This window comes from Gymnoscopelus microlampas (assembly GCF_963454915.1).
Source record: "Gymnoscopelus microlampas genome assembly, chromosome: 1".
In the NCBI taxonomy this organism is placed as follows: Eukaryota; Metazoa; Chordata; class Actinopteri; order Myctophiformes; family Myctophidae; genus Gymnoscopelus; species Gymnoscopelus microlampas.
The window spans coordinates 1,743,241-1,767,500 of record NC_139962.1 but is presented as its reverse complement, the minus strand read 5'-3'; the positions used below and the strand labels follow the sequence as shown (position 1 = coordinate 1,767,500).

At 44.0% G+C, this 24,260-nt stretch overlaps 1 protein-coding gene and 1 long non-coding RNA gene across 3 annotated transcripts in view; one reads left to right on the top strand and one right to left on the bottom strand.

Annotated features, from left to right (window-relative positions):
• LOC311045074 overlaps nucleotides 1–24,260 on the bottom strand; it is a 155,759-nt gene that overhangs the window by 51,215 nt on the left and 80,284 nt on the right. The window lies entirely within an intron of this gene.
• Nucleotides 6,184–22,547, top strand: LOC311045046 (H-2 class II histocompatibility antigen, E-S beta chain-like). 2 transcript variants are annotated; one of them, XM_084056857.1, is made up of 9 exons: nucleotides 6,184–6,358; nucleotides 6,702–6,785; nucleotides 7,191–7,442; nucleotides 8,319–8,591; nucleotides 19,188–19,404; nucleotides 20,495–20,562; nucleotides 20,960–21,073; nucleotides 21,498–21,554; nucleotides 22,437–22,547. In XM_084056857.1, the coding sequence occupies exons 2-8, from the start codon at nucleotides 6,719–6,721 to the stop codon at nucleotides 21,533–21,535; spliced, it is 1,029 nt and encodes a 342-aa protein (XP_083912983.1). In that variant the 5' UTR covers nucleotides 6,184–6,358; nucleotides 6,702–6,718; the 3' UTR covers nucleotides 21,536–21,554; nucleotides 22,437–22,547. The 2 variants fall into 2 exon arrangements, with proteins under 2 accessions (XP_083912983.1, XP_083912984.1); XM_084056858.1 differs by lacking the exons at nucleotides 6,184–6,358; nucleotides 8,319–8,591 and having other exon boundaries at nucleotides 6,529–6,785.

Genomic DNA, 24,260 nt, shown 5'->3' with positions numbered 1-24,260 from the left:
AATGAGTTTTACTATGACTTTTACAGTGACAGCTGACTGTTATGGCAAAAAGTCTCCTTTTTAAGCAATATGAACACATTTGGTCAGTTTGAGCTTTAATTTATATGTTGTCAATATGGCTGCAGTCATAAATAATGTATGGTATTACATTTTCCCTCAGATTTGTTGATTTATAGATCTATAGTTGTGGGGATGATTGCAGAGAAAAATCGGAGAAAAAGCCCACAATGTATCTTATGTATCATTTTAATAAACTAAATACAATATAAACAGACACATGCACACTCCAAGACTTGCCAAAAACTTCAACTTTCGGGCTATACAAATTAACATAGTGGTATGCATTCAAGTAACATAACAAAAGATAGACTACTTCGTGACAAATAGAGTAAAGGCGGAGTTGAGGTTGCCTACAAAAGGTTCATTTTGACCTCTATGGTGCTGTCTTGCCTGCTTCTAAAGCCAATGATACTATGGTACGATGCTATTCACTGTCACTGTTGTCATGTGTTGCACTGATCCTGCTGGATCGTGTCTCCAGTCCCTGGCAACGGCATCCTAAGTAGCATGGAATTGCCTTCTTTGCACAGGAACAGTTTTTCTGGCAGCCTTTGATACAGCTGCATGATATTGCCTTGTTCATTGACACAGGCCAGGCTGGCTCGGTAGATGCAAGGGGGACTGCATTGCTAGCACTGAGAGACCATCCATACTCTGTGAAAGAAGGAATATCCGGCTTGGCGATATGTGCACATTTATCTATTATGGTTGCTAGAGCAGCTCTTCTCAGGTGCAGGTCAAAGGCATTCTCTGTCGGGGGCAGCAGCTTTAAGAGGGTTGATCTATTATTGAGGAACTTGTACACTCTAAGCTTACTCAGGTCAAAATCCTCCTGGTGGTCCGCTTTGAATGTATATACAGCAATTGCGAGGTCTCGTGCCTGATTGATGACGTCTTATGAGAGGGAATCATAAGAGTTTTCACCAAACTCCTCAAGTGCAGAGATCCAGATGCATGATGGCCTTGAACCATGCCTTCTTCCCAGTGAAGAAGGGATAGCTGGTGGTACAGTATCTCTGCCACTTAAACTATGGATAAAGGGCAGGGCACGACACTGTGCGAGCCCCAGTGCTGATACCATTTGATGGATAGGAAGGTATGAATTTTGCTCTGTTCTCACCCACAGCTCTGGAAGGCATCTGAGATGGGTTGCTGCATAGTAAAGGCACATGATGATGATGTCTGTGTCATTGGCATGGATGACAACTCTGTCAACTTCGTCATTCTGGACACTGTACAGGGTATGGAGTATTATTCTTGTCTCAGCCTCCTGTTGTGTGGATTCTAGTGCAGGGACATCTTCAATAGACCCCTCCTTGATCACCACACTCATTGTCTCTTCTTTAAACCCCCCACCCAGGTAAAGATGTGTTGGACCAAGGGTCGACTTAAGTTTCTCATTTTCACACCATTCGTCACAGAGGAAACTCAATAGGTTTGCCTTGTTAGCTGACACAGAAAAAACTCCTGAGGATCTGGAGCTGTGTAATGCATACTGACTTCATATTCTTTGGTAGGTTTTGGTCGAGCATATCTGTGTTCTTGCTCAGCTGTCTTAAGACTAGGTCCACTGTACCGGTCAAAACAGAAGTGAATGATCTCTGTGCCAGCAGGCACATCATTCAACAGCAGACGTTGGTATCGTTCAGCGATTGTTCCAAATGCTTCACCTTTCAGGAACGACCAACGGCGTATGGCATACATGGCATCAATAACTACTGCTGTTTTTCTGTCTTCTGTAGGCAGGTCAGGGATGCATGCAACTTTGGTCTCCTCTTTCAGGACCTTCACAAGGCTTGCCTTGGTACCTGTTCTCATCCTGCCATCTTCCTGGAAGAGGGAAGGGGGGAAGTCACTACACTTGTGGTTGCCTATAAAGTCAACAAGGTTGAGTTCTCCACCACTGGCTATGATTTGGGTCATGTGCAGGAGGGCAGTAATTTCATTGCTCTTGCCAGGTGCTGAGGTTTTCCCCTTAGATTTTTTTAGATTTTGTGTTTTGAGTGTAGAAAGTGTTAAGCTTCATTATGCTTGTCTTCTTCTGTTCACTGGACAGTGACTCACACAGTGCCTTCAGACCCAGTTCTTTCACACTCATCAAGTCGTCCTTGACTGTGGAATCAGCACACTGTCCTGTAGATATGTTGATCATGGATGATGTGCTCACTGTAAATGGGTTAGTCTCCACTGCTGCCTTGACTACCATCTCTGCATCCCGGATTACACGACTCTGACCAGACTCATGGTGTGGGTCTGCCATATTGACAACATATAAATTAAAGCTCAAACTGACCAAATGTGTTCATATTACTTAAAAATCAGACTTTTTGCCATAACAGTCAGCTGTCACTGTAACAGTCATAGTAAAACTCATTTTCGCGTGGCGTCCATCTTGGAAATATGCAAATGAAAGGTCCAGACACACCCAATCATAAAGATAAGTATTCCATTGAGTTTCTCATGCTCTGAAACCATGAAATAGACACCAAGTATTTATTTCTAAGTTATTGCCAAAGCTATTTTCTGATAATATTGAGGCGGCCATATTGGATTTCCAGCAGCAAGGTGACCTTGTTGTCCATATAGGTTGTGATCCTACTGGGTCATAGATATTATTTCTGGTGGCCAACCTTTTATGGCAGGGCAAATGCAGCATACCCCCCTTTGCCCCCTGGGTATAAGTTTTTACTCTACTGGATGTCGGCCATCTTCAATTTCGGAGTCAAAACGAGGTCTTACAATTAAAATTGTGTGTTTGGAATCCTCATGGTTGACTTGTATGGAAAAGTGCCTTCATACATGATTCTAGGTCATCCAGATCAAAAGTTAATTTTTAGAGATGGCGCCGGGCGCCATTTTGAATTCTGTCTAGCAAAAAATGCCGGGATTTTTGGGAGGGACCTGGGGGCTAAATCTTTTTTAAAGGGTCCATAGAGGTCAAATCAATCGTCAAACCATCCTTGCCAAAGGATGGTCACGGAATCTCAATTTGTGACCCCACTAGCAACTTAGGCTCTAATGACACGACAGCGATTCCCTGGTTCGATTCCCAGACCAGCTCGACCTTTGCTCTTTGTCACTCCCTTACTTTCTCCCCCGCCTTCACTGTCTCTACACTGACCTATTGAAATGAAGCAGAAATGCCCGGAAAGATAAACATTTAAATTTGAATGCATTTTACTATTTTAATATCCGGATCTGCAGACCCAGTCCGGGTTTCTTCCTAATAAAAATAGTAAAATAGTTTTTTTTATTTAAAAAACAAACAGTACTGGGTTTGATGATGTTCCATATTGTCTGAATCAGCTTTGTTTGTGTACGTGCTAAAAGAGTGACTTTGAGAGATGTTTTGAATTATCACTTTCTAATCAATGGAGCAATTATTTTTGATTTCTTGTCCACCTTTGGAGTTAAATCTTAGCAAGGTAAATACACAACCCAAACCTCTACCAAAGTGGTCTTGTCCTTTAAGTGATAGAAGCTTATAGATCATGTGACAACAATCTCTCTCTCTCTCTCTCTCTCTCTCTCTCTCTCTCTCTCTCTCTCTCTCTCTCTCTCTCTCTTTCTCTCTCTCTCTCTCTCTCTCTCTGAGTGAATCAGGAAGTGAAATTAATGTTTAGGGAGTTTCCAGTGGGACGCTTCAACACCACACACACACACACACACACACACACACACACACACACACACACACACACACACACACACACACACACACACACACACACACAGACACAGACACACACCTCTCATGTGACACTTTGATCACATGACCAGTGTGTTTTTAAAGACATTAGGTGGTTTCAGCAGTGAGATGTAATGAGGCTTGGATTGATGTTTAATGAACATGAACAGCATTTTACTAGCAACGCTGAACACACACACACACACACACACACACACACACACACACACACACACACACACACACACACACACACACACACACACACACACACACACACACACACACACACACACACACACACACACACACCATCAGTCAGATGTAATGAGGCTTGGGTTAGAGGAGCGTCTGTGAGTTCAGTTAACAGAGGTTCCCGGTTTGATTCCTGACTCCTCCTGGCTTCATGTTGAAGTGTCCTTGAGCAAGGCACTGAACCCCTAACTGCTTCTGATGAGCAGGTTGGAGGAAAGCCTGGTATTCATTCTAAAACTGAGCCTATGATCCGGTTTAGAAAAAAAAAAAAGGGGGGGGGGGGCTGTTCCGGTGATTGGTTCCGGTTGGTGTCGCATTGTTTTTGTTCCCCACATAATGTGAATCAGTTTGTTTAGTCTCACTAGTCACGCTACGAGTTAGAATAAAAGATGAACATACCAAACCATTATTATACCAAAAGAAACTAAACGATTATACCAAACTAAACAAGTTTTAAACTAGGGGAATCATTTTGGAGGCGCACCCGGCGCTGGAGGTTCCGGTCGTGGGTTCCGGCCGCCTGATGACATAAAGTTATTTCCACTCCAGACCGGACCAGAAACCTGAAAATGGTATTTGATCCCAGGCTACCTTTAACCACTCTGATGCTCCAACATGTCACCTTTGACCTTTGACCAAGAAGATGTGGTTGAGTTAGGACATTGGTTCTCAAAGTGGGGTCCGGGGACCCCCAGGGGTCCTTGAGGGAGTCCCAGGGGGTCCCCAGCTAAATGATGGATAAGAACCAAATGGACCCTTATGGGTCTGTAACTCTGAGAGTGCACAAATGGAACCAAATGGACCCGTTAGGGTCCATTTGGTTCCATTTGTGCACACTCAGAGTTACATTAACATTGATTTTACAATATAATTTGGGGTCCCAGAGATATAAATGCCATTAAATGGGGGTCCGTAGCCTAATAATGCACGTAAAACTGGAGGCCCTTGTAATGAAAATGGTTGAGAATCACTGCTAGAGCCGTAAAAATCTTCTCTGGGGGTTCTTGGGCATATCTTTTCAAATGAGGGTCCGCGGGCTAATATGTGACAATTTGGGGGTCCTTGACATGAAAAAGTTTGAGAACCACTGAGTTAGGAGGTCAAAGGTGACTCCTTTGTGTGAGAATGTAGAACACCTTAGCTTATAAATGAGTCAAAGTAAATGAATAGACTAAATAGACTTTTACTGCACAGCCTTCCAATCCAATGGTCTCTGAGTTGTGTCCATATGAAGTGTGAAACACTGTGTAACACTGCTGTAGAACCATATGTGTGACATTCAGTTTATTTGGTGAGACTATTCTCTTACCAGACCTGAACAGTGTTTGTGTAAAGTTTGGTGTGGATTGGAACCCCCCACCCGTTGCCCTCCAACAGCAACTACATGGGAAACATGATTTATTTTATTCATATTTTAAATAATCTGTAATCACTTCAATCTGAAGTGATGAACTTTAACCTTTAGCCTCCCATCATGTCTCATCTGAAAGCTTTTAATGAATTATAACATTTTACTTTCTTTCTTTCTTGTGTTTCTCTTCAACAGAATCAGAATCATCTTTATTGTCACATCACAGGTTAAAGGTGAAGAAGTGGGTGGAATTATTTTTTGTGCAGCTCCATCGTTTTAGTTATTTTCAGAAAGAGAAAGAAAAGAAGACGGGGGGCAAGGAGAGAATAAAAGATGAATTAAAGAAAGATATTTTACATACTGTATGTACATGAGGAGACATAAGGTGCATAAGGTACAGTATATACATGAGGAGACATAAGGTGCATAAGGTACCGTATGTACATGAGGTTAGACATAAGGTGCATAAGGTACAGTATATACATGAGGAGACATAAGGTGCATAAGGTACAGTATATACATGAGGAGACATAAGGTGCATAAGGTACAGTATATACATGAGGAGACATAAGGTGCATAAGGTACAGTATGTACATGAGGAGACATAAGGTGCATAAGGTACAGTATGTACATGAGGAGACATAAGGTGCATAAGGTACAGTATGTACATGAGGTTAGACATAAGGTGCATAAGGTACAGTATATACATGAGGAGACATAAGGTGCATAAGGTACAGTATGTACATGAGGAGACATAAGGTGCATAAGGTACAGTATGTACATGAGGAGACATAAGGTGCATAAGGTACAGTATGTACATGAGGAGACATAAGGTACATAAGCAGCAGCTATATACCATATATGATTATGTGCAATAATACAGACTGTCGTCTTTCTGGAAACAGATGATGTAACATCTTATCTTTAATCTGATTGGCTGATTCTTCTGAACTAAAGAACGAGTCCTCCTTCATTCTCTTTCAGACTCCAGAACTTCTCTTTCAGTAAACATCTGTTTATTCTGATCTGTTTATTCTGATCTGTTTATTCTGATCTGTTTATTCTCATCTGTTTATTCTGATCTGTTTATTCTGATCTGTTTATTCTCATCTGTTTATTCTGATCTGTTTATTCTCATCTGTTTATTCTGATCTGTTTATTCTCATCTGTTTATTCTCATCTGTTTATTCTCATCTGTTTATTCTCATCTGTTTATTCTGATCTGTTTATTCTCATCTGTTTATTCTGATCTGTTTATTCTCATCTGTTTATTCTGATCTGTTTATTCTCATCTGTTTATTCTCATCTGTTTATTCTCATCTGTTTATTCTCATCTATTAAATTCAGTTCAGGTTTGATCAGTGATGATGAAGATTACAGCCACCCTCCTCATCCTCTCCTCTGTACTTCATGTCAAAGCGATCCCAGGAAGTAAGTACATTATATTTATGTTATTATATAATATATAAATTTATATCTACTGTTATTATATAAAACCAAATATGAACAATGCGCAATACAAACAAATGACATGCGCATGCACATACACACACACACACACACACACACACACACACACACACACACACACACACACACACACACACACACACACACACACACACACACACACACACACACACACACACACTCCTTTTACTACCTGTTTATACAATATTGAATCAGTGTGAATAAAACATTTGACAGGAAGCTACTTTTAATATCCAACCTTTCACTTCATATAAGAACCAAACATGATTGTTTAACATGATGATTATGTGTTATTGTCACTGTGAAGAAGTTTGTTGTTTAATGTCATCTTTGTTTTATTTCCAGTGTTCCATGAGCAGATTAAAGTCTATAGCTGTTCAGACACAGTTAAAGACTCATATAAAGAGTGGATGTTTGCACTGGATGGTGAAGTGTTGTACGCAGACTTCAACAAAGGGAAGGCGGTGGAGCCTCAGCCTCCGTTTGTAGATCATATCACCTCCACAGGATCTTATGATGGAGCTTTGGATCGGCAGGCGTTCTGCAAAGCCAACCTGGACATCGTTCACACTGCCATGAAGAAACCACCAGTGAAAGGTACATGAATACTATTAACACAATAGTTATTAACTAAAACGGTTGAACACACACACACACACACACACACACACACACACACACACACACACACACACACACACACACACACACACACACACACACACACACACACACACACACACACACACACACACCTTTACTTATTTATTTGGATTTTCAATATAAAGACATGAATTATGTCAAAATCTAAGATAATACGATTATACAACAGTTACCATCAAAATATAACATATCAGAATGTATTCATATTGTGAGGCATTTCTCTCTCAAAATAACAACCTTTTTGCAAGTGTTATCTCTGTTATCCTGGAAATACATGATGGACAGACAGACAGACAGACAGACAGACAGACAGACAGACAGACACTTTAGCTTAAGTAAAACATTTGAGTACTTCTTCCACCACTGAAGGATGGTAGAGTGTGTTGTTAATGTTGTTTTATGATCGGTTAATTAATTAATTAATACAAAACATTCGCGCATGAGTCGCGCATGCATGTGATCCGCAACACAGGTGTGGGGGGGGGGGGGGGGGGGGTTGGGTACAGTTTATGCCCGGTCAACATTAGATTCCAGCAGCTGGACAGACAGACAGACAGACAGACAGACAGACAGACAGACAGACAGACAGACAGACAGACAGACAGACAGACAGACAGACGCACTAGACAACTGGACACATAGAGAAACAAAACCTAAAACATTTTAATGCCAGATTTCACATCCTGAACCTATTGTAGACTTTATGTAGAGACATATTTGGCTCATGGGGGGCAGTTAGCCTAGTGTTGATATTATACAGATGAATAAAACTGAACATTAATGACATTTTTCATTGTCGACTACTTCCAGATGGATATGTGTACTATGTGACTCACCGCTGTGTGTTTAACTCCAGTGAGCTGAAGGACATACAGTACATATACTCAAAGAATTTCGATGGCGATGAGTTCCTCAGGTGGGACAGTAGAGTAGATCAGTGGGTTGGATACACTGAGTTTGGTGTGAAGCAGGCAGAGCGCCTCAATAAAGATCCTAGAGAACTGGCTAGGATGAGAGCAAACCGAGAGAAATTCTGCAAACCCAACATTGAGGGCTACTACTCCTCTGTTCTGAACAAGAGAGGTGAGCTGATCTCAGAGCAGCACTCAACACTCATCACCTCATAAACTATAACATGAAATCACACGATTCTATTCAGAGATGATTAATGGTGTTAATATTGATCATATAATAATTATTACATATTTCTTTATCTGCTGAGAAACATTTCAGATCCTCTTGATTTATACTGTAACAGGCTGTCACGCAGTGGAAATAGCAGATCTACAAGCTCACAACATGTGGTGTCAGTCACCATCGTACAGTAATATAAATGAAACATAGATCTATAGGCTATGAGCGTTTTCACCTACATATAATGACCTGCCTAAAACAAAGACACCAGGATTAATGTTTTTAAATTATTGTTAAAAATAACCATGCAGGCTAAAACACACCTCTATACACTTCATTTCACCACCTGATTTTATATTTTAATTATTGTCTTAACTAGTTTGTTTTGTATGTTTTTCATCACAACATTTTACAGGATTATGTGTATTGTTTTGTTTGTTTATTAAGCAATATCATTTTCATACAATGATATTGCTTGCTTTATTGTTGTTTATGTAAAGCACTGTGTAACTGTGAATTATTTAATATGTTTAAATTATGTTATATAAATGCATTCTATGTTGTAGAAAACTGTAGGAGATTGTAGAATCTACAGCACTCTGGTGCCATCTGGTGGCCAAACACTGACATTTACAGTTACAATTTACAATATAGGCATTTATCAGACGCTCTTAATCCAGAGTGATTTACAGTAAGCAAGGAAAACATGAGGTAATGCATCAAATGCATAGAAATAGTAATCTAGGATCATATGTAAACCAATAACCTATCATCAGTCTAAATAGTATAATATCAAACAAATACATAATATGTACATTGAAACTATCCAAATTATAGGATGCCAGGTTGAACCTGGCATCTGTCTACATAATATGCTATCTAAATGATCTAAATTACATTTTAACCTTTGAATAAGACTGCAAGGTTGTCAAGGCTAGGTCAGGAAGAGAGAAGAGTCTAGGACGTGTGGAGCGTTGTCCAGAGTGTTTTAGAGAAGAGAGAAGAGTCTAGGACGTGTGGAGCGTTGTCCAGAGTGTTTTAGAGAAGAGAGAAGAGTCTAGGACGTGTGGAGCGTTGTCCAGAGTGTTTTAGAGAAGAGAGAAGAGTCTAGGACGTGTGGAGCGTTGTCCAGAGTGTTTTAGAGAAGAGAGAAGAGTCTAGGACGTGTGGAGCGTTGTCCAGAGTGTTTTAGAGAAGAGAGAAGAGTCTAGGACGTGTGGAGCGTTGTCCAGAGTGTTTTAGAGAAGAGAGAAGAGTCTAGGACGTGTGGAGCGTTGTCCAGAGTGTTTTAGAGAAGAGAGAAGGGTCTAGGACGTGTGGAGCGTTGTCCAGAGTGTTTTAGAGAAGAGAGAAGAGTCTAGGACGTGTGGAGCGTTGTCCAGAGTGTTTTAGAGAAGAGAGAAGAGTCTAGGACGTGTGGAGCGTTGTCCAGGGTGTTTTAGAGAAGAGAGAAGAGTCTAGGACGTGTGGAGCGTTGTCCAGAGTGTTTTAGAGAAGAGAGAAGAGTCTAGGACGTGTGGAGCGTTGTCCAGAGTGTTTTAGAGAAGAGAGAAGAGTCTAGGACGTGTGGAGCGTTGTCCAGAGTGTTTTAGAGAAGAGAGGAGAGTCTAGGACGTGTGGAGCGTTGTCCAGAGTGTTTTAGAGAAAGGAGAAGAGTCTAGGACGTGTGGAGCGTTGTCCAGAGTGTTTTAGAGAAGAGAGAAGAGTCTAGGACGTGTGGAGCGTTGTCCAGAGTGTTTTAGAGAAGAGAGAAGAGTCTAGGACGTGTGGAGCGTTGTCCAGGGTGTTTTAGAGAAGAGAGAAGAGTCTAGGACGTGTGGAGCGTTGTCCAGAGTGTTTTAGAGAAGAGAGAAGGGTCTAGGACGTGTGGAGCGTTGTCCAGAGTGTTTTAAAGAAGAGAGAAGAGTCTAGGACGTGTGGAGCGTTGTCCAGAGTGTTTTAGAGAAGAGAGAAGAGTCTAGGACGTGTGGAGCGTTGTCCAGGGTGTTTTAGAGAAGAGAGAAGAGTCTAGGACGTGTGGAGCGTTGTCCAGTGTGTTTTAGAGAAGAGAGAAGAGTCTAGGACGTGTGGAGCGTTGTCCAGCGTGTTTTAGAGAAGAGATAAGAGTCTAGGACATGTGGAGCGTTGTCCAGAGTGTTTTAGAGAAGAGAGAAGAGTCTAGGACGTGTGGAGCGTTGTCCAGAGTGTTTTAGAGAAGAGAGAAGAGTCTAGGACGTGTGGAGCGTTGTCCAGAGTGTTTTAGAGAAGAGAGAAGGGTCTAGGACGTGTGGAGCGTTGTCCAGAGTGTTTTAGAGAAGAGAGAAGAGTCTAGGACGTGTGGAGCGTTGTCCAGAGTGTTTTAGAGAAGAGAGAAGAGTCTAGGACGTGTGGAGCGTTGTCCAGGGTGTTTTAGAGAAGGGAGAAGAGTCTAGGACGTGTGGAGCGTTGTCCAGTGTGTTTTAGAGAAGAGAGAAGAGTCTAGGACGTGTGGAGCGTTGTCCAGAGTGTTTTAGAGAAGAGAGAAGAGTCTAGGACGTGTGGAGCGTTGTCCAGAGTGTTTTAGAGAAGAGAGGAGAGTCTAGGACGTGTGGAGCGTTGTCCAGAGTGTTTTAGAGAAGAGAGGAGAGTCTAGGACGTGTGGAGCGTTGTCCAGAGTGTTTTAGAGAAAGGAGAAGAGTCTAGGACGTGTGGAGCGTTGTCCAGAGTGTTTTAGAGAAGAGAGAAGAGTCTAGGACGTGTGGAGCGTTGTCCAGAGTGTTTTAGAGAAGAGAGAAGAGTCTAGGACGTGTGGAGCGTTGTCCAGGGTGTTTTAGAGAAGAGAGAAGAGTCTAGGACGTGTGGAGCGTTGTCCAGAGTGTTTTAGAGAAGAGAGAAGGGTCTAGGACGTGTGGAGCGTTGTCCAGAGTGTTTTAGAGAAGAGAGAAGAGTCTAGGACGTGTGGAGCGTTGTCCAGAGTGTTTTAGAGAAGAGAGAAGAGTCTAGGACGTGTGGAGCGTTGTCCAGGGTGTTTTAGAGAAGAGAGAAGAGTCTAGGACGTGTGGAGCGTTGTCCAGTGTGTTTTAGAGAAGAGAGAAGAGTCTAGGACGTGTGGAGCGTTGTCCAGCGTGTTTTAGAGAAGAGATAAGAGTCTAGGACGTGTGGAGCGTTGTCCAGAGTGTTTTAGAGAAGAGATAAGAGTCTAGGACGTGTGGAGCGTTGTCCAGAGTGTTTTAGAGAAGAGATAAGAGTCTAGGACGTGTGGAGCGTTGTCCAGAGTGTTTTAGAGAAGAGAGAAGAGTCTAGGACGTGTGGAGCGTTGTCCAGAGTGTTTTAGAGAAGAGAGAAGAGTCTAGGACGTGTGGAGCGTTGTCCAGAGTGTTTTAGAGAAGAGAGAAGGGTCTAGGACGTGTGGAGCGTTGTCCAGAGTGTTTTAGAGAAGAGAGAAGGGTCTAGGACGTGTGGAGCGTTGTCCAGAGTGTTTTAGAGAAGAGAGAAGAGTCTAGGACGTGTGGAGCGTTGTCCAGAGTGTTTTAGAGAAGAGAGAAGAGTCTAGGACGTGTGGAGCGTTGTCCAGGGTGTTTTAGAGAAGAGAGAAGAGTCTAGGACGTGTGGAGCGTTGTCCAGTGTGTTTTAGAGAAGAGAGAAGAGTCTAGGACGTGTGGAGCGTTGTCCAGAGTGTTTTAGAGAAGAGAGAAGAGTCTAGGACGTGTGGAGCGTTGTCCAGAGTGTTTTAGAGAAGAGAGGAGAGTCTAGGACGTGTGGAGCGTTGTCCAGAGTGTTTTAGAGAAAGGAGAAGAGTCTAGGACGTGTGGAGCGTTGTCCAGAGTGTTTTAGAGAAGAGAGAAGAGTCTAGGACGTGTGGAGCGTTGTCCAGAGTGTTTTAGAGAAGAGAGAAGAGTCTAGGACGTGTGGAGCGTTGTCCAGAGTGTTTTAGAGAAGAGAGAAGAGTCTAGGACGTGTGGAGCGTTGTCCAGAGTGTTTTAGAGAAGAGAGAAGGGTCTAGGACGTGTGGAGCGTTGTCCAGAGTGTTTTAGAGAAGAGAGAAGGGTCTAGGACGTGTGGAGCGTTGTCCAGAGTGTTTTAGAGAAGAGAGAAGAGTCTAGGACGTGTGGAGCGTTGTCCAGAGTGTTTTAGAGAAGAGAGAAGAGTCTAGGACGTGTGGAGCGTTGTCCAGAGTGTTTTAGAGAAGAGAGAAGAGTCTAGGACGTGTGGAGCGTTGTCCAGGGTGTTTTAGAGAAGAGAGAAGAGTCTAGGACGTGTGGAGCGTTGTCCAGGGTGTTTTAGAGAAGAGAGAAGAGTCTAGGACGTGTGGAGCGTTGTCCAGAGTGTTTTAGAGAAGAGAGAAGAGTCTAGGACGTGTGGAGCGTTGTCCAGAGTGTTTTAGAGAAGAGAGAAGAGTCTAGGACGTGTGGAGCGTTGTCCAGTGTGTTTTAGAGAAGAGAGAAGAGTCTAGGACGTGTGGAGCGTTGTCCAGAGTGTTTTAGAGAAGAGAGAAGAGTCTAGGACGTGTGGAGCGTTGTCCAGAGTGTTTTAGAGAAGAGAGAAGAGTCTAGGACGTGTGGAGCGTTGTCCAGAGTGTTTTAGAGAAGAGAGGAGAGTCTAGGACGTGTGGAGCGTTGTCCAGAGTGTTTTAGAGAAAGGAGAAGAGTCTAGGACGTGTGGAGCGTTGTCCAGAGTGTTTTAGAGAAGAGAGAAGAGTCTAGGACGTGTGGAGCGTTGTCCAGAGTGTTTTAGAGAAGAGAGAAGAGTCTAGGACGTGTGGAGCGTTGTCCAGAGTGTTTTAGAGAAGAGAGAAGAGTCTAGGACGTGTGGAGCGTTGTCCAGAGTGTTTTAGAGAAGAGAGAAGGGTCTAGGACGTGTGGAGCGTTGTCCAGAGTGTTTTAGAGAAGAGAGAAGGGTCTAGGACGTGTGGAGCGTTGTCCAGAGTGTTTTAGAGAAGAGAGAAGAGTCTAGGACGTGTGGAGCGTTGTCCAGAGTGTTTTAGAGAAGAGAGAAGAGTCTAGGACGTGTGGAGCGTTGTCCAGAGTGTTTTAGAGAAGAGAGAAGAGTCTAGGACGTGTGGAGCGTTGTCCAGGGTGTTTTAGAGAAGAGAGAAGAGTCTAGGACGTGTGGAGCGTTGTCCAGGGTGTTTTAGAGAAGAGAGAAGAGTCTAGGACGTGTGGAGCGTTGTCCAGGGTGTTTTAGAGAAGAGAGAAGAGTCTAGGACGTGAGGAGCGTTGTCCAGAGTGTTTTAGAGAAGAGAGAAGAGTCTAGGACGTGTGGAGCGTTGTCCAGGGTGTTTTAGAGAAGAGAGAAGAGTCTAGGACATGAGGAGCGTTGTCCAGGGAGTTTTAGAGAAGAGAGAAGAGTCTAGGACGTGTGGAGCGTTGTCCAGGGTGTTTTAGAGAAGAGAGAAGAGTCTAGGACGTGTGGAGCGTTGTCCAGGGTGTTTTAGAGAAGAGAGAAGAGTCTAGGACATGAGGAGCGTTGTCCAGGGAGTTTTAGAGAAGAGAGAAGAGTCTAGGACGTGTGGAGCGTTGTCCAGAGTGTTTTAGAGAAGAGAGAAGAGTCTAGGACGTGTGGAGCGTTGTCCAGAGTGTTTTAGAGAAGAGAGAAGAGTCTAGGACGTGTGGAGCGTTGTCCAGTGTGTTTTAGAGAAGAGAGAAGAGTCTAGGACGTGTGGAGCGTTGTCCAGTGTGTTTTAGAGAAGAGAGAAGAGTCTAGGACGTGTGGAGCGTTGTCCAGAGTGTTTTAGAGAAGAGAGAAGAGTCTAGGACGTGTGGAGCGTTGTCCAGAGTGTTTTAGAGAAGAGAGAAGAGTCTAGGACGTGTGGAGCGTTGTCCAGAGTGTTTTAGAGAAGAGAGAAGAGTCTAGGACGTGTGGAGCGTTGTCCAGAGTGTTTTAGAGAAGAGAGAAGAGTCTAGGACGTGTGGAGCGTTGTCCAGAGTGTTTTAGAGAAGAGAGAAGAGTCTAGGACGTGTGGAGCGTTGTCCAGAGTGTTTTAGAGAAGAGAGAAGAGTCTAGGACGTGTGGAGCGTTGTCCAGAGTGTTTTAGAGAAGAGAGAAGAGTCTAGGACGTGTGGAGCGTTGTCCAGAGTGTTTTAGAGAAGAGAGAAGAGTCTAGGACGTGTGGAGCGTTGTCCAGAGTGTTTTAGAGAAGAGAGAAGAGTCTAGGACGTGTGGAGCGTTGTCCAGAGTGTTTTAGAGAAGAGAGAAGAGTCTAGGACGTGTGGAGCGTTGTCCAGGGTGTTTTAGAGAAGAGAGAAGAGTCTAGGACGTGTGGAGCGTTGTCCAGAGTGTTTTAGAGAAGAGAGAAGGGTCTAGGACGTGTGGAGCGTTGTCCAGAGTGTTTTAGAGAAGAGAGAAGAGTCTAGGACGTGTGGAGCGTTGTCCAGAGTGTTTTAGAGAAGAGAGAAGAGTCTAGGACGTGTGGAGCGTTGTCCAGGGTGTTTTAGAGAAGAGAGAAGAGTCTAGGACGTGTGGAGCGTTGTCCAGTGTTTTTTAGAGAAGAGAGAAGAGTCTAGGACGTGTGGAGCGTTGTCCAGCGTGTTTTAGAGAAGAGATAAGAGTCTAGGACGTGTGGAGCGTTGTCCAGAGTGTTTTAGAGAAGAGAGAAGAGTCTAGGACGTGTGGAGCGTTGTCCAGAGTGTTTTAGAGAAGAGAGAAGAGTCTAGGACGTGTGGAGCGTTGTCCAGAGTGTTTTAGAGAAGAGAGAAGAGTCTAGGACGTGTGGAGCGTTGTCCAGAGTGTTTTAGAGAAGAGAGAAGAGTCTAGGACGTGTGGAGCGTTGTCCAGAGTGTTTTAGAGAAGAGAGAAGAGTCTAGGACGTGTGGAGCGTTGTCCAGAGTGTTTTAGAGAAGAGAGAAGAGTCTAGGACGTGTGGAGCGTTGTCCAGAGTGTTTTAGAGAAGAGAGAAGAGTCTAGGACGTGTGGAGCGTTGTCCAGAGTGTTTTAGAGAAGAGAGAAGAGTCTAGGACGTGTGGAGCGTTGTCCAGAGTGTTTTAGAGAAGAGAGAAGGGTCTAGGACGTGTGGAGCGTTGTCCAGAGTGTTTTAGAGAAGAGAGAAGGGTCTAGGACGTGTGGAGCGTTGTCCAGAGTGTTTTAGAGAAGAGAGAAGAGTCTAGGACGTGTGGAGCGTTGTCCAGAGTGTTTTAGAGAAGAGAGAAGAGTCTAGGACGTGTGGAGCGTTGTCCAGGGTGTTTTAGAGAAGAGAGAAGAGTCTAGGACGTGTGGAGCGTTGTCCAGTGTGTTTTAGAGAAGAGAGAAGAGTCTAGGACGTGTGGAGCGTTGTCCAGAGTGTTTTAGAGAAGAGAGAAGAGTCTAGGACGTGTGGAGCGTTGTCCAGAGTGTTTTAGAGAAGAGAGAAGAGTCTAGGACGTGTGGAGCGTTGTCCAGGGTGTTTTAGAGAAGAGAGAAGAGTCTAGGACATGAGGAGCGTTGTCCAGGGAGTTTTAGAGAAGAGAGAAGAGTCTAGGACCTGTGGAGCGTTGTCCAGGGTGTTTTAGAGAAGAGAGAAGAGTCTAGGACGTGTGGAGCGTTGTCCAGGGTGTTTTAGAGAAGAGAGAAGAGTCTAGGACATGAGGAGCGTTGTCCAGGGTGTTTTAGAGAAGAGAGAAGAGTCTAGGACGTGTGGAGCGTTGTCCAGGGTGTTTTAGAGAAGAGAGAAGAGTCTAGGACGTGTGGAGTGTTGTCCAGGGTGTTTTAGAGAAGAGAGAAGAGTCTAGGACGTGTGGAGCGTTGTCCAGTGTGTTTTAGAGAAGAGAGAAGAGTCTAGGACGTGTGGAGCGTTGTCCAGAGTGTTTTAGAGAAGAGAGAAGAGTCTAGGACGTGTGGAGTGTTGTCCAGGGTGTTTTAGAGAAGAGAGAAGAGTCTAGGACGTGTGGAGCGTTGTCCAGAGTGTTTTAGAGAAGAGAGAAGAGTCTAGGACGTGTGGAGTGTTGTCCAGGGTGTTTTAGAGAAGAGAGAAGAGTCTAGGACATGAGGAGCGTTGTCCAGGGAGTTTTAGAGAAGAGAGAAGAGTCTAGGACGTGTGGAGCGTTGTCCAGGGTGTTTTAGAGAAGAGAGAAGAGTCTAGGACGTGTGGAGCGTTGTCCAGGGTGTTTTAGAGAAGAGAGAAGAGTCTAGGACATGAGGAGCGTTGTCCAGAGTGTTTTAGAGAAGAGAGAAGAGTCTAGGACGTGTGGAGCGTTGTCCAGGGTGTTTTAGAGAAGAGAGAAGAGTCTAGGACATGAGGAGCGTTGTCCAGGGAGTTTTAGAGAAGAGAGAAGAGTCTAGGACGTGTGGAGCGTTGTCCAGGGTGTTTTAGAGAAGAGAGAAGAGTCTAGGACGTGTGGAGCGTTGTCCAGGGTGTTTTAGAGAAGAGAGAAGAGTCTAGGACATGAGGAGCGTTGTCCAGGGAGTTTTAGAGAAGAGAGAAGAGTCTAGGACGTGTGGAGCGTTGTCCAGAGTGTTTTAGAGAAGAGAGAAGAGTCTAGGACGTGTGGAGCGTTGTCCAGAGTGTTTTAGAGAAGAGAGAAGAGTCTAGGACGTGTGGAGCGTTGTCCAGTGTGTTTTAGAGAAGAGAGAAGAGTCTAGGACGTGTGGAGCGTTGTCCAGAGTGTTTTAGAGAAGAGAGAAGAGTCTAGGACATGAGGAGCGTTGTCCAGGGAGTTTTAGAGAAGAGAGAAGAGTCTAGGACGTGTGGAGCGTTGTCCAGAGTGTTTTAGAGAAGAGAGAAGAGTCTAGGACATGAGGAGCGTTGTCCAGAGTGTTTTAGAGAAGAGAGAAGAGTCTAGGACGTGTGGAGCGTTGTCCAGAGTGTTTTAGAGAAGAGAGAAGAGTCTAGGACGTGTGGAGCGTTGTCCAGAGTGTTTTAGAGAAGAGAGAAGAGTCTAGGACGTGTGGAGCGTTGTCCAGGGTGTTTTAGAGAAGAGAGAAGAGTCTAGGACGTGTGGAGCGTTGTCCAGAGTGTTTTAGAGAAGAGAGAAGAGTCTAGGACGTGTGGAGCGTTGTCCAGAGTGTTTTAGAGAAGAGAGAAGAGTCTAGGACGTGTGGAGCGTTGTCCAGGGTGTTTTAGAGAAGAGAGAAGAGTCTAGGACGTGTGGAGTGTTAGTCTAGGACATGAGGAGCGTTGTCCAGAGTGTTTTAGAGAAGAGAGAAGAGTCTAGGACGTGTGTAGCGTTGTCCAGGGAGTTTTAGAGAAGAGAGAAGAGTCTAGGACGTGTGGAGCGTTGTCCAGAGTGTTTTAGAGAAGAGAGAAGAGTCTAGGACGTGTGGAGCGTTGTCCAGAGTGTTTTAGAGAAGAGAGAAGAGTCTAGGACGTGTGGAGCGTTGTCCAGTGTGTTTTAGAGAAGAGAGAAGAGACTAGGACGTGTGGAGCGTTGTCCAGTGTGTTTTAGAGAAGAGAGAAGAGTCTAGGACGTGTGGAGCGTTGTCCAGAGTGTTTTAGAGAAGAGTCTAGGACATGAGGAGCGTTGTCCAGGGAGTTTTAGAGAAGAGAGAAGAGTCTAGGACGTGTGGAGTGTTGTCCAGAGTGTTTTAGAGAAGAGAGAAGAGTCTAGGACATGAGGAGCGTTGTCCAGAGTGTTTTAGAGAAGAGAGAAGAGTCTAGGACGTGTTTAGCGTTGTCCAGGGAGTTTTAGAGAAGAGAGAAGAGTCTAGGACGTGTGGAGCGTTGTCCAGAGTGTTTTAGAGAAGAGAGAAGAGTCTAGGACGTGTGGAGCGTTGTCCAGAGTGTTTTAGAGAAGAGAGAAGAGTCTAGGACGTGTGGAGCGTTGTCCAGAGTGTTTTAGAGAAGAGAGAAGAGTCTAGGACGTGTGGAGTGTTGTCCAGGGTGTTTTAGAGAAGAGAGAAGAGTCTAGGACGTGTGGAGCGTTGTCCAGAGTGTTTTAGAGAAGAGAGAAGAGTCTAGGACGTGTGGAGTGTTGTCCAGGGTGTTTTAGAGAAGAGAGAAGAGTCTAGGACATGAGGAGCGTTGTCCAGGGAGTTTTAGAGAAGAGAGAAGAGTCTAGGACGTGTGGAGCGTTGTCCAGTGTGTTTTAGAGAAGAGAGAAGAGTCTAGGACGTGTGGAGCGTTGTCCAGAGTGTTTTAGAGAAGAGTCTAGGACGTGTGGAGCGTTGTCCAGAGTGTTTTAGAGAAGAGTCTAGGACGTGTGGAGCGTTGTCCAGAGTGTTTTAGAGAAGAGAGAAGAGTCTAGGACATGAGGAGCGTTGTCCAGAGTGTTTTAGAGAAGAGAGAAGAGTCTAGGACATGAGGAGGGTGAGAGGTTGTATAGGGTTGGATCAGGTATATGGAGGTGTTATACCTTTGGTTGGTTTGTAGGCCAACATCAGTGTTTTGTACTCTGTGAGGGCAGCAACTGGAGGGTCAATGGAGGGAGAGGAGAACGGGGGAGAGCCGGGAAATGTGAACATTTTGGCTGGTTGAAGAACAAGTGTGTTGCAGCTTTCTGGATCATTTGGATGATATACAATTATTAATGATAATAACATGTTCCTACTTCCTATGACGGTTATATAATAATAATAATAATAATAATAATAATAATAATAATAATAATAAGGGTAATCATAATAATAATAATAATGATGATAATAATAATAATAATAATAATAATCTTATTTATCCAGTGGAGCCCAAAGTGAGTCTGAAGTCAGAGACTCCCCCTCGTCGTGGTGAACACACTCACATGCTGAGGTGCAGCAGCTACGACTTCTATCCTAAAGTGATCCTGGTGACCTGGTGGATAGGTCAAGAACCTTTGACCTCTGGTCTCTCCTCTACTGCCGAGCTGTCTGATGGAGACTGGTACTACCAGTACCACTCCTACCTGGAGTACACACCCAGGTACACACCTAACAGACACCTATACATAGAAATACACACCTCTACTGGTACTACCAGTACCACTCCTACCTGGAGTACACACCCAGGTACACACCTAACAGACACTTATACATAGAAATACACACCTAATAGACACCTATACATATATTCTTTAAAAAAATAAAACAAGTGTTACTCACTTGCTGAAAATTGCCCATTAATTGCTCGGCTAATATTAAGTCACACACACACACACACACACACACACACACACACACACACACACACACACACACACACACACACACACACACACACACACACACACACGATTCCTCCCGAGTCCCGTGTTTATCACCAGTCTACTCCAGACACAACTACGCAGCAAGCTCGTCGTCGTGCAAGCATGACGAACGCACACAGAGACCCGCGAGTGAGTGTGTTATACATGAATACACACACAGGAACACGCTAGAACGTGCATATCTCGTTGCTAATTTTCTTGCCTTCCTATGTTTTCTGCAATGGGGAGTGAATAGTGGAATACACAATAAACACTAGAGCGGAGGAGAGCCCAGCGGGGCATTCACGCTCCTACACAAAAATAGTCAAACCTTTTTTTTTTCTCCAAAAAACGGAATAATAACAAAGATCAACGGATCAATGTGTGGAAGCGCGGCGCGTTTCATCGTGTAGATTGTCTAATTTCACAATGTGTCCTAATGTTAGTGCTAATTAACAGCTGCTCACTCACTGCCAGACCGGGCGGGGAGGAGGGGCCGCTTCAGCTCTGAGCAGATCCACATGGACACACATTCTACTTGAGGACACACGCACGTCATGATTATTTTAGACAGAGAAAATATCAGTATAAGCTTATCTTATTGCCTATAACGGTCTAGTGATATGGTGCCTAATTGTAGTTGTGTTTTTAATCTTACATTTAAATATAATAGTTCATCGTTTTTAGTTATTATGATGAGCGGTATGGCTCATTTCGGATGCCCCCTCGGCACCGTGGTGTGTGTGTGTGTGTGTGTGTGTGTGTGTGTGTGTGTGTGTGTGTGTGTGTGTGTGTGTGCGTGTGCGTGTGTGTGTGTGTGTGTTGCAGATCAGGAGAGAAGGTCACATGCATGGTGGAACATCCCAGCCTGACCGCGCCTATCAAGATGGACTGGGGTCAGTTACTGTAATCTACTCTATTCTACTGTATTCTACTGTAATCTACTGTAATGTGTTACACTGCACTCTGTTTTAAGGGTTCAAGGATTCTTCTCTCTTTGTACCTGAAGGTACATTTGTTTTGCAGAAAGGAAACACAGCAATCAAATTAAAAACAAGACACAATAATAATACAGACACCAGAAATAAGAATCAATACAAATACATTAAAACATCCTAAAAAAAGTAACTATTTTAATACGAAGGTCATGACAGGAGCCTCACCTACTTAGAGCTTAAGTGTCTTGTCTAGATCATCTTTGTTTACTAATGGCTGCAGGTATAAAGACATTCATAGCATTTATAGAATTTATAATATAATATAATTAATATAATATAATATTTGTATTGTCAGATTTCTCCATGCCAGAGTCAGTGAAGAACAAGGTGGCCATCGGAGCATCAGGTCTGGTTCTGGGTCTGGTCTTGTTCCTGTCTGGATTTATCTACTTCCAGTGGAAGAAACGAGGTGATTAGCATGTTTAATTAACATGTTTCATTAATTAATATACTACCAGTGGAAGAAATGAGGTCAGATCAACAAGCAAACAAACAAACAAACAAACGAACAAACAAACAAACACATATGTAAAGCCACAACCTAAACTGGTTTATATTGGTTTAGAACCTTAACGAGTTTAGACCAGTTTAGACGACCTAGTTAGAGGTCAAAGTGTGTTCTATGTTGTCACATTTAGTCTTAAATAATAGTCAAATGTTCACATTAGTTCTGATGCAACATGTGACCCTGATGACTGAACCCTAATGTTGTTGTGTTGTTGTGTTATTGTGTTGTGTGTACATGTATGCATTTTATGGAGAAATACACACAATACATTACATAGGATTTATTTGTGTGTCTGTTTTAACTGTCTCTCTTCTTCTTCTATCAGGTCGTATTCTGGTGCCGACAGCCAATGACGATCTTTAGACTCCTCCCACACACCCAGGTTCACTTCCTCTTTCTTTTTACTAAACCTTTTTACATACATTCATACAGTTTTAATGTATAAAAGTGTATAAAACTATAAAACATACATTGGACCATTCATCATCAATCAAATATAAACATGTTTTACATGACGCAGGAGTTTAGATCCCATAGCCTGAGAGGACGTTCAGGTGACTCAGTTAGGAAGTGAAGAGACGACACAATGCAGCCAAACTCTGAACATTTCAGTGAACTGTACCAATGATTCAGTTCATTGAACACAACATTTCAGTGAACTGTACCAATGATTCAGTTCATCGAACACAACATTTCAGTGAACTGAACCCAATGATTCAGTTCATCGAACACAACATTTCAGTGAACTGAACCCAATGATTCAGTTCATTGAACACAACATTTCAGTGAACTGTACCAATGATTCAGTTCATTGAACACAATATTTCAGTGAACTGTACCATTGATTCAGTTCATTGAAAACACTGATCATTCCATCACTATCAGGATCAAAGACAGAACCTTGTGGTCCAAAGGAGAGTGTTCTACCAACTGAGCTGCCCTTCCTACTAAGATACACTGTTGACAAAGTATTGGTCAAATGTTGTTTGAATGGACTGAGTTGTTTCTACTTTGATTGTTACTGTAGTTGCAGGGAAGGTGCTGGGAGGTTTAGGCCTACTAATAACTTGTTCATGATCTATTAACTATTAATAGCATAGTTTTATAAATAATTGTTAAAGCATAAACCATTAACACACATTTAACAAGTTATAAATAACACATTAACTACATTTAATTTTATAAGGGAAGGTTATTCTAAAGTGTTAACATGTTCACACAGTTAATACATTCTGATTCTTATTGGTTTATTGTCTTTTCACAGAACACCTGGGTGTGTTTTCAGAGAAGCAGAGAGTCATCGCTGCCCCCTGGTGGAGAGAGGAGTAAATACATGTGTGTCCATTCAGCTTTTAAATACTACATTACATTACATTACAGTCATTTAGCAGACGCTTTTATCCAAAGCGACTTACAATAAGTGCAATCAACAAAGGTAGGGAACGAAAGCTACTAATCACCAGAGGTTATAAGTGCATTTTCTGCAATAACAAGCAACCAAGAGCATACCTAGCGCTAAGGTAAAAGTGCAATATATCAGCTACCTATTTCCTTAAACAGATGAGACAAAGTAGTCAAATGAGCAGGAGCTAAAAACAAATAATTGTATTGACTAAACAAGATCCAATAAACAATTCAACAATAAAACAAGCATTCGTACAACTAGTTAACAACAAGTAGGCCAGGCAAAGAGGAAGGGTAGTGTTTCCTGAAGAGGTGGGTTTTCAGCCTGCGGCGAAAGATGGGCAGTGACTCTGCTGTCCTGACATCAGTGGGAAGTTCATTCCACCACTGTGGGGCCAGAACAGAAAAAAGTCGTGACCGTGTCGATCGACCAGAAGGACCGTTGAGTGGCGGGGGAGTCAGTCGCCCCTTGGTGGCCGACCGGAGTGGTCGGGAAGGGTTGTGGGCATTGACCAATACCCGGAGGTAAGAGGGAGCTGTTCCTTTCGCTGCCCTATAGGCTAGCACCAGGGTTTTAAACTGAATGCGAGCCGCTACGGGGAGCCAGTGCAGGGAACGGAGAAGGATAGTTGTGTGAGAGAACTTGGGGCGGTTGAACACCAGACGAGCCGCAGCTTTCTGAACAAGCTCCAGGGGTCTGATGGCAGATGCCGGAGCGCCAGCCAGGAGGGAGTTGCAGTAGTCCAGGCGGGAGATGACAAGAGCCTGGATGAGCACCTGGGCTGCCTTCTCCGTGAGGAAGGGCCGAATTCTCCTGATGTTGTAGAGGAGGAATCTGCAGGACCGTGTCACTGATGCGATGTTAGCCGAGAACGACAGTTGATCGTCCAGGGTCACACCCAGATTCTTCTCAGTCCGAGTTGACGTCACCACAGCGTTCTCAATGGTGATGGCCATGTCTCGGTGAGGACAGCCCTTCCCCGGGATGAACATCAGCTCGGTCTTGTCCAGGTTGAGCTTCAGGTGGTTCGTCGACATCCACTCCGAGATGTCAGCCAGACAAGCAGCAATGCGTGCCTCCACGTGTGTGTCAGAGGGGGGGAATGAGAGGATCAGCTGGGTGTCATCGGCATAGCAGTGGTAGGAAAAGCCATGGGAGCGGATGACAGCACCAAGAGATGTAGTGTAGAGAGAGAAGAGAAGAGGACCCAGAACCGAGCCTTGGGGAACCCCAGTAGTGAGCCTGTGTGGTTCTGACACAGACCCTCCCAGCTTCACCTGGTAGGAGCGACCCGTCAGGTAGGATGCAAACAGGGAGAGTGCAGAGCCTGAGACACCCATCCCCTCGAGGGTGGAGAGGAGGATCTGATGGTTCACTGTGTCGAACGCTGCAGACAGGTCCAGGAGTATCAGGACAGAGGAGAGAGAGTTCGCTCTAGCGGCATGGAGTGACTCCGCCACTGCCAGGAGGGCAGTCTCTGTCGAGTGACCCACTTTGAACCCAGACTGGTTGGAGTCCAGGAGGTTGTTCTGGTGGAGATACGAGGACAGTTGTTTGAACACAGCACGTTCGAGAGTTTTAGATAGGAAGGATAGAAGGGAAACCGGCCTGTAGTTCTTGACTTCAGAGGGGTCAAGTGTCGGTTTCTTGAGGAGGGGGGTGACTCTGGCAGTCTTGAAAGTA